General features: G+C 38.6%; 1 protein-coding gene across 1 annotated transcript in view; it reads left to right on the top strand.

Annotated features, from left to right (window-relative positions):
• Positions 1-8,102: 8,102 nt before the first annotated feature.
• LOC143281774 (uncharacterized) overlaps positions 8,103-10,072 on the top strand; it is a 5,957-nt gene continuing 3,987 nt past the window's right edge. The window contains exons 1-2 of the mRNA XM_076587062.1: positions 8,103-8,581; positions 9,598-9,729. Coding sequence (XP_076443177.1) covers positions 8,442-8,581; positions 9,598-9,729 — 272 coding nt within the window. The 5' untranslated portion in view covers positions 8,103-8,441. The remainder of the gene's footprint in view (positions 8,582-9,597; positions 9,730-10,072) is intronic.

Raw genomic sequence — 10,072 nt, 5'->3', positions numbered from 1 at the left:
TCTTTTTATGTGCACGAAGTGCGTGCTGCACACAGGACATTGGTTTATCATGTCATCTGAATGACCAGACGCTCAGTTTGATTTTCAAGTCAAACTTGGGAGAAAGGGCGAGAGCGTGGTTCGAACCCACACCCTCACAGACTCTCAATATTGGCCGCTGAGCGTCTTTACCATTCTGCCACCTTCTTTGAGACGTGATGATAGTTGGTAAGTGTGTAGACAGTGTACGTTTCTTTGAATAGCTCAAAGCGCTCCACCTATATCACACATTGACATACACTTACAACTGGGCCAGCAGCAAAGTGAGACCTGTGTGATCAGTGGTTTCTCCATTGCAATGGGAGGAGAATGTCCGGTCACATAGCTGACGATTGTAGGCATTCTGACAGTTTGTTTCTCAAGGCGGCGTCACTGTGTTCAGTCGGTCAAATCCATATACTCTACACCACATCTGCCAAGCAGATACCGGACAGCAACATAGCCCAATGCACTAGTCAGGCCTTGAATGCATGCATGTACATTTATTTTGTGTACCTATTAGAGTAAATTTCTTCTTTAAAAAATAAAAAATGTTGCCACAGGACAACACTTTTGTTGCCAAGGGTGAACGGGCGCAATAGCCGAATGGTTAAAGCATTGGACTTTCAATCTGAGGGTCCCGGGTTCGAATCACGGTGACGGCGCCTGGTGGGTAAAGGGTGGAGATTTTTACGATCTCCCAGGTCAACATATGTGCAGACCTGCCAGTGCCTGAACCCCCTTCGTGTGTATACGCAAGCAGAAGATCAAATACGCACGTTAAAGATCCTGTAATCCATGTCAGCGTTCGGTGGGTTATGGAAACAAGAACATACCCAGCATGCACATCCCCGAAAACGGAGTATGGCTGCCTACATGGCGGGATAAAAACGGTCATACACGTAAAAGCCCACTCGCGTATATACGAGTGAACATGGGAGTTGCAGCCCACGAACGCAGAAGAAGAAGTTGCCAAGGGTGGTTTTTTTTTTCAGTATGCCAAATGCGTGCTGCACACAGGACCTCGGCTTGCAACAGTAACATCCTGCAGCAAGATCTAGACAAACTCCAGGCTTGGACAGAGAAATAGACTCTGTATTTTAATGTGGACAAATGTAAAGTGATTCATGTTGACAGAAGAAATCCAAACAAAACATATACTATGCAGCTGAATAACACTACAAACACAGTAAAATCATGTGACAATGAAAAAGACCTACGAGTCATGTTTGACAGTAATCTTTCATTTGACCTATTCATGAATGCATAAATAAAGCAAATAAAATGAGTGGAATAATCAAAACAACTTTTAATTATCTTGACTGTGATACTTTTGTAAAACTACATAAAGCTCAGATGTGATCTCAGGTATGGTGTCCTTATCTGAAGCGGCAATCGATTGAATTGAGAGGTACAGAGAAGAGCCACAAAGCTGGTACATGAATGTAGACTCATGTCTTATAATGATCGATTAACTTATTCAAAATTATTTTCCCTTAAGGGTAGGATACGTGGTGATCTCATTGAGACATAAGCTTTTCAATGGTCATGTTGATGTATCTTGGGATCAGATCTTCTCTGCACCTAAGTACAGTTCCACAAGAAATACTGATGGAAACATTTTTGCACAACATTCAAATACTAACACAAGAAATATTTGCTTCAGCAACCGAGTTATAAATGTGTGGAATCAACAGCCACTGCATTTAAAACAAGCACCAATCAAGAATCAACTGGACAATTCTACAAAATTCCTAACTCTCTTTAGAGAGTTTTGTGAATTTAAAAAAAAAAAAAAAGCAAATGAAGCGTCGCACCTTGACCAAAATCTGTAGCAGAATGTGTCATGAGATCAAAGAAGGGACTGTTTATAAGCTTCAAAGCTTGCTTTTGTCCCTAATCTACTACTACTACTTATGAGTTCTGAAGTAGTTTTGTCCCCTTTTTGTCATGATCTTTTGGAGTTATGTGTCATGTGAACTTTGAAATTGTAACTGTGAGCTGCCTCTCTTATTTTTTGGTGATTACATCTCCATTCTGGGTTGGCCAGTTCACATCTCTGTTCTGAAGTGGGCAGTTCTGCCATTGTATCTCAGTGGACCAGTCAGTTTGGTTTTAATGTCGCCTTTGTCAATTTGAGAAGGAATGTTCTTTTGTAACTATTATCTTGGAAAAGAAAGTTTATTGTCTTTGCAGAATTGTTGTGTCATTCAGTTTGAGATGTATTTTTCATTCTGAGATGTATTTTTGAATGGTTTATTCATTTTCACTGAAATAGATTTAAAACTGGAGTTAAACTGTAATCAGTTTAATTTGATTGCATCTACATTTTGATGTTTTGAAGTAGTGGTAATCATAAATACTTACCTTGAAGCTGATAGAATGGTTTGAATTGTTTTATTGATGACATTCCTTTAAAGTGAACTTCTGTTATTTGCACACTTCTTGATTGAATGGTTTTGAGTGAATCTGTGAATTTAAAATGTATTAGTGTACTAGTAAATGGAGCCATATTGTGAATTGTGTAACAGTTATCTATTACAGAATTAGTTGTGATTGTTTGGTTTCCATGTTTCTTTGCTCCACATTGATCTGATCAATTCAGCATTGCCCCATGTCCCACTGTCTCCTGTCTATAATGCATTCCTTTAATATGATTTACATCATCTTTCATCACTTCAGTTTTCAATGTCAGTTCATAGAGGTGTCAAAGAGTGCAGACTGCTCCATATAAAGTGCCCCACATCTGCTGGAGAAAAAAAAAAGATAATAGAAAGAATAACAGATGCCTGATTTTTCATCAGTGACAATTATGTGAAACCCTGCTGATAATTATACTCTATACTATAATTATGAACTTTTCAATTTCATTCATGAAAGACCATTAGGTGAAATTCTCTTGATAATTACATACAACCATTGATTAACTTTCCATCAATGAAAGACTGTCAGGTGAAATTATCTTGATAAAAAGCTGTGTAACATTACTCTCAAATTTGAATCATAGAATACAGCAGAAAGAACAGATTTAACACCGGAAAAAATCTAAAATCTACAAATACACACACACACACACACACACACACACACACACACACACACACACACTGTCTGAGTCTTTCTCTCTCCTCTCTCTGTCACACACACATACACACACAAACACACACACTCAAACACACACACACACACACACACACACACACACACTCAAACTCATAATTATGTCAACCATAACCAGGCTCTCATGTAATAAAAGCAGGAAAACAGCAATATATGACATGTATTCACAAATAAAATTTGTTAATTTGAATCTCTTTAAGACAGTCAAAGCATAACCTGATTTAAAATAAATAAATAAATAAATAAACAAATAATAATAATAATAATCATAATAAATCATTTAGCCCCACATGCAAAAACCATCACTGAAGAATATCATAGAAACATTTACAGAAATATACAAAACATTTGTGGCTTACATTTCCGATAGGAACAGCAATCTTATCCATTGCTTTCGTATCAAAGAAAATTAATTTCTTAACATGATGAACATTTATCATACACAGAGAAAACAAGAGTTGACAAGCACTATGACAGGCAGAATAACAACAGGCCCAACGTAACAAGTCCATCACTCCATGTAAAAAAAAAAAAAAAAAAAAAAAAAAAAAAAAAAAAAAAAGGCCCCATCTTCATAATCACACTGCAAAGAAATCGTCATTTCAAAACTTGTGTTGGAAACAGTATCAGTAATAAATGTGACCCCTGTGCTGCAAAATCACAGAAAATGATAAAACAAACAGGTGAATAGCATACTTAAATCTCCAGTGCAGGTCTTTATATTCAACTGGAATTATGTTCTCATCTCTAATTGCCTATTCACAGGATGATTTAGACACACATGCATTCATTCATTTCAGCTGACACATAATTTACACACACACACACACACACACACACACACACACACACACACACACACACACGGGAGAGGTGGAGGACATAGGGGTGGGGTGGTAGCATGATGTAGTGGGGGGTGTGGGGGAGTTTGACCAAAAAAAAAAAAAAAAAAAAAAGGAAGCTGATATTGGTCCAACACTCTGACTTGATCCTCACATGCAGCAGCATCTAGCACATGTATACACTCTGGTTAAAGCTCAATAAATAGCTTATTTGAAACTAAAGAACAACACAAAAATATACATTAATAATTTTACATTTGATGTTCATAAAACGATGCACGTGTGTGTGTGTGTGTGTGTGTGTGTGTGTGTGTGCGTGCGCGTGTTTGTATTTGTGCATGCAAAGAAAATGAAGTACTCAAGAACAACTGCAAAAATATCAAATGAAAAATGTAACACATAAGTCTACTTATCTCTATTTGTCATCCCTCAAAAAACAAACAAAAATAATTACGGATATTTACTCAAACAATAACTTTGAAATAAATTGTATGATACATGTACTTATCCAGATACCAGTAAATTGTTGTTGATTTTTGTCACATAAACATGATAAAAAAAAACTAAAAAAAACTGTTATAAATGGGAAATTAGTATCTAAGAAAAAAAAAAGACATTAAACTTACAATCACCAATTCATCTCTTTATAAACTCTTAACTGGAGTATTTCAACCACTCTGGTTCCATGAAGCTGTCACTTTTGATACAAAAATCTCTATAATATGCGAGTCCCTTGCAGAGGAAATACATCATTTGATCTTGATCTTGATGCATGCATCACTGATGCCACTGGACAGTATGTATCATAAACACAACAGATGAGGGAACAATACTGCGGACACCACTGAGACAATGCACTGATCACTGCAAGAACACAGGCAGCAGATGGAGCTCTCATCATTTTTTCATTGGTGGTTCCAGTCAGTATAATCAAGAAAGGTCTAAGTATTGTTCACTATGGCTATAGGGAATTCTGAATGATCAACTGTTGTTAGCTACACATTTAACAATGCTGTTGTCTGCCACATTGTAAATTTCTTGGACTGGATATTTCTTTTTCTCGTCAACTGATTTTTTTTTCTTATCCTGTTGAGGCGTTGATGGCACCACCCCTCCCTTCCTCCAGCACATAAATGCAAACTCTACGCAAGTTGTATGAATAGTCTATGATCTTGCAGACTGTGATGTTCAAGCTTTTGAAGTATCCCAGTTACACATGTATCCACTCTCTGGAGATGTGGCATGTAATGATGTGAGCTGCTGCATGTTGTACCTAAGGTGGTCAATGCTTTGCTTCTGGTATAGTGGTGAGGGTCCCAGACTATGACTCCATGTTCCACAACAGATGTCACCAGCGTCCAGTATATGTCATTCTTGTTGATACTGTATCTTTTTTTTTTTTTGGTTCCAGTTTCTGATGATTGGATTATTTGAAGGGTTACTACAACACTCATAGTTCAGTCTCTGATTGTTCTTCTGGGACGGAGAGAGATCTGTGTTAGCACTGAATGAGGGTGGTTTGATTGTCATTTCTGATGTGTATCCATAGCAACCTTACACACTCACCCCTGATTATTTTTCTGGTTCCATTTCTAGCACGTTGCAGGAGCGCATTATGGCAGTTAACAGTCCCTTGAGTTGTAGCTGGTGTCTTTTTTCAATCTAGTTTAACTGCAGTTTAATCCAAGGAGAGAGAAATAAAATCAGTGAGTTTTTTTGTTTTTGTTTGTTTTGTTTGTGTGTTTGTTTTTGCTGGTTTGTTTTACTCGAAATTTCATCACATCATCATATAAGAAACGTTCAACAATCTATCGCGGAATTCATCCCTACTCTGTTTTCTCCTGATGTCGAAGGGGTGATACAAATTGCTTTTAACTAAGTTTTCACCTTGGAACACACCTCTCTGCAACAGTGTTAACACAACTGACGCAAGGTCGGTCATGGTATTGTTGCCGCCTGTATTTGACTGTATGTTTTGTTCAGGCAGTTCTGCAGTCGGTCCCTCTTCCTCTGCAGATACCGCAGTCGCCATGTCTTCAGTTTGTAGCCCACATAAACGCCAAGGCCGAACGTGACGAGGCACAGAAGGGATGTTTGTCTGCCGCTGAATCTCAGTGTAACTTGGTCGGCCATGCTGGTATCGAGGACTGGGTGAAACTAGGCTTACCTCCCTTCTGCATTCATAGGTTAAAAAGTATAACGCGTCAGAAATGCCCCCCCCCCCCCCCCCCCCCCCCACCCCACTCACCCACCCCCGGACTATTTTGGAATATGCCACTGCCGTTCCTAGGCCAATATGACAAACAATCAAACAAATAGATAAACCAATTAACAAAAAAATAATGAATAAATAAATAAATAAATAAATGTGTGTGTGTGTGTGTGTGTGTGTGTGTGTGTGTGTGTGTGTGTGTGTGTGTGTGTGTGTGTGTGTGTGTGTGTGTGTGTGTGTGTGTCTGTCAAGTCTCAGTGTGTGTGTGTGTTTGTGTGTCTGTGTGTCTGTGTCTGTGTGCCTGTAGTGTCAGTCAATCTGTGTCTATGTGTGAATGATCTATAACATGGCTACTGTCATCTGTCAGTCAGTTGTAAAAATGAAAACTTGGTCGACAAAATACAACATCACATGTTCCTGCTCTCTCTCTCTCTCTCTCTCTCTCTCTCTCTCTCTCTCTCTCTCTCTCTCTCCACCGTCTCCTTGTGTGTGTGTGTGTGTGTGTGTGTGTGTGTGTGTGTGTGTGTGCGTGAGTGCCCAGGCGGCAGCACAACTCAGTGAGAAGAACGTACCTGTGCCGTTGTCACGTCTCCAGCCATGATTCCTTTCTGTCATGAACAGTTTCTGAACTGATCTGTCTTCCTTTCTCCACTGACGGACACGAGAAAGCCAGACAGACAGGCACTGGGCATTTAGATCGCCGGATCCGCGATTCGCGATCGATCGAAAGATACATTGATAGATACACACTGAAAAAAAAGAGCCGAGTAAATATTTTAAATACCGTGGTCTGATATATCAATCAGTGAAACTTGTTATCATATATATCGAATGTTACATGTGTGTGTGTGTGTGTGTGTGTGTGTGTGTGTGTGTGTGTGAGAGACTGAAATCTGACTGAATGACACAGGAAACAGAATGATGAGCGCCCAGTGGCACTGCGTGCCGAGCCGTCAGTCGGCTCCGGCAGTCTACCCCGCCGAGGAAGACAGCAAATGACCCCGTCAATGAGTGTTCGGAAAGCGCTTAGAGCTTGGTCTCCGACCGAGAATAGGCGCTATATGAGTATCCGTACCATTATATATATATATATATATATATATATATATATATATATATATATATATATATATATAAACATGTTATCAACTGAGTAATTCATTGTTTTTATTGAATGATTGATTGATCAATATATATCTATATATATATATATATATATGTGTGTGTGTGTGTGTGTGTGTGTTATACTATAGAATAGTGATATATTAGTGTATATGCCTCTGCATGTGTAGTTCTTCTGGCTTGTGCATACTTTCTTGGACTCGTTCATATTACATTCATATTTCGGTAAAAAGCCATAAGACATGCTCTTAATAAAAAATAAAAAAAAAGAAAGAAAAAAGAAAATAAAAGAAAATAAGTTATTTGTTAAAAGTATAATATTGATATTTAGAGTTCATGACTGTGACTATCCAAAAATATTCAATCTCACATGTTGGTGTACGTTTACGTACCGTATTTTTGCCGTTTTTCTTTTTTGGTGTGTGCTTTGCAACTGCGTGCCGCATTTATTTTAACAATAAAACAATAGGAAGAAAAATAAAACATGTATCCTTCCTCTCCACCACTTGTGGTTTTTCGAAGATTAAAAGTATAAAGTGTTAATTTTTCAATTCCCAATTGCAATGTTTACTTCCGGGCACGGAAGCACGTGCCACTTCCTGCTTGGGGAAGGATAAAACTTCGCGTTCCACATGGGAAGCCAGCCATTCACACTACAACCCGGGAAGCGGAGACACGTGTCTTGTGGAAACAATATATCAAGGTATTTTTGAGACTTAGAACATCTTCCCCTCTGCACCATTTTTTAAAATTTTATTTATGTTCAAGACGTCTACAAGCTTTACTCATAACATTCTTTTGCTGTGATTAAAATGCCTTTGTGTTGTTATTGTCAGTGTTTCTTTTTAACCATTTTTAGGGGGTAGGCTTGGACTTTGGTTGGCACACAGTAAAAGACATCTGCTGTTCAGTCGTCTCCTTTTTTCCCTAATATTTTCTATATGCTTGTTAATTTTGTTTTTAAACTATTTTGTTTTTGTTTGAGCAACACTTCGTGCCAGTGCTCATTGTCCCACATTCTTTGAACACGCAAGACTGGTTTGCTTGACTTGTGTCCTGTTCTTTGTCCCTCTGTCTATGCTCTGTAATATCTTGCCTCAGTGTGTGTATGTGTGTGAACAAATCTCATGGGGAATACTGACTGGCAGATAAACATGAGTGCTTTGGGAGACTGTGAAGCATGTGTCATCTGCGAGCTGTATGAGGAGTTGGACAGACTGTTCACAGCCGTAGACAGGGGTTATGGAACTGCTGCTGATATGGACAGGTAAAGTTCTTTTGATTTATTTATCTGTTTGGATCCCTCTTTTTCAAACTATGTACAAAACTTATAGGAATTGTTCAGCTTCCATATTGCTTCTTCTTTTTGTCAGATTGCTTCTTCATGTTCGTCAGATGGACAAGCTTCCCTGGCTTAAAATTTCATGTGTTTCTTTGTTTTAATTATCTTTATATTAATAAACAGTGAGGCCAGGATCAAATGATTAACAAATAGTAAAGAGTGGTAACTCTCTCCACACACAAGGTACATAACTTCAAGCCAATGCTGCTTACGCTACCAATTCAGCTAGCACACACATAAATAAAAGGTACATTTGAACAAACCCAGACACTTCCCCCCAAAAAAGAAACGCCGGGCTTGCTCTCATACGGATCATTTGACATGTGCACACAGAAGCAATGACAGAAGAGATGTGCAAACGTGTGTGCTTGCTGATTTGGTAGCGTAAGCAGCATTGGCTTGAAGTTATGTACCTTGTTTGTGGAGAGAGTTACCACTCTTTACTATTTGTTAATTATCTTTAATTAAGGAGCAACAGTTATTGTGTTGCTCATCTTTGTCTGTTTGTGTCCATGGTGGGAAGAAAAATGATATCAAATGTATAATTTGTGACCCAAATTCAGATGTTATGTTTCAGGAAGTATATGTGATGTCATTGTATGATAGATAGGAAGAGATGACTTACTGGTTCAGGAAGTAGATGTGATGTCATTGTATGATAGGTAGGAAGAGATGACTTGCTGTTTCAGGAAGTAGATGTGATGTCATTGTATGATAGGTAGGAAGAGATGACTTGCTGTTTCAGGAAGTAGATGTGATGTCATTGTATGATAGGTAGGAAGAGATGACTTGCTGTTTCAGGAAGTAGATGTGATGTCATTGTATGATAGGTAGGAAAGAGATGACTTACTAATAATAATTGTCATCAGGGGATCATGAAGATGGACAACTTGCCATCAAGTGTTTTGAAGAAATTTTTTTTAAAATATTGTCTGTGACAGGTGGGAGGCAAATTTTGCTATAGTATCTGCAAATCAGGTACTATTGGAAAACCCACCTGATTGCGAACTGTGGCGCAAGGTGGCTGCTGAAACCAGAGCTGACCAGGAGGTCTTCGGATCTTCCCAGAGAAGGTATGTAAGTTGTAACTTAGTAAGATCCTGGGGGAGGTTCTGTGCTCAGTAACTCTTGTCTTGTCTAAGGTATTTATCCAATGATAAGATTCAAATAGGGGAGGGAGGTAGACCTTTGGTTGCATAAGCTCAGAAATGAATCAGAAAACACAATCACATAGGCTAGACACCCAAGAAACAAATGTGACATGACTGCCAGGAAATATAGTCCTATAGTAATATATTAGACTGCCAGAAAGCAGAGTGGGCAGCACAGGAAGCATTAGACTCTTTGGCCAAGCTGGGAATCCAGGGACCCACACAACACCTTTCTCCATCACCCAACATTTCTGTTCTCAACCTT

Source organism: Babylonia areolata, chromosome 4 (assembly GCF_041734735.1).
Source record: "Babylonia areolata isolate BAREFJ2019XMU chromosome 4, ASM4173473v1, whole genome shotgun sequence".
NCBI classification, from domain to species: domain Eukaryota; kingdom Metazoa; phylum Mollusca; class Gastropoda; order Neogastropoda; family Buccinidae; genus Babylonia; species Babylonia areolata.
The sequence above is the reverse complement of the archived record's forward strand: the minus strand, read 5'-3'. Positions and strand labels throughout refer to the sequence as shown.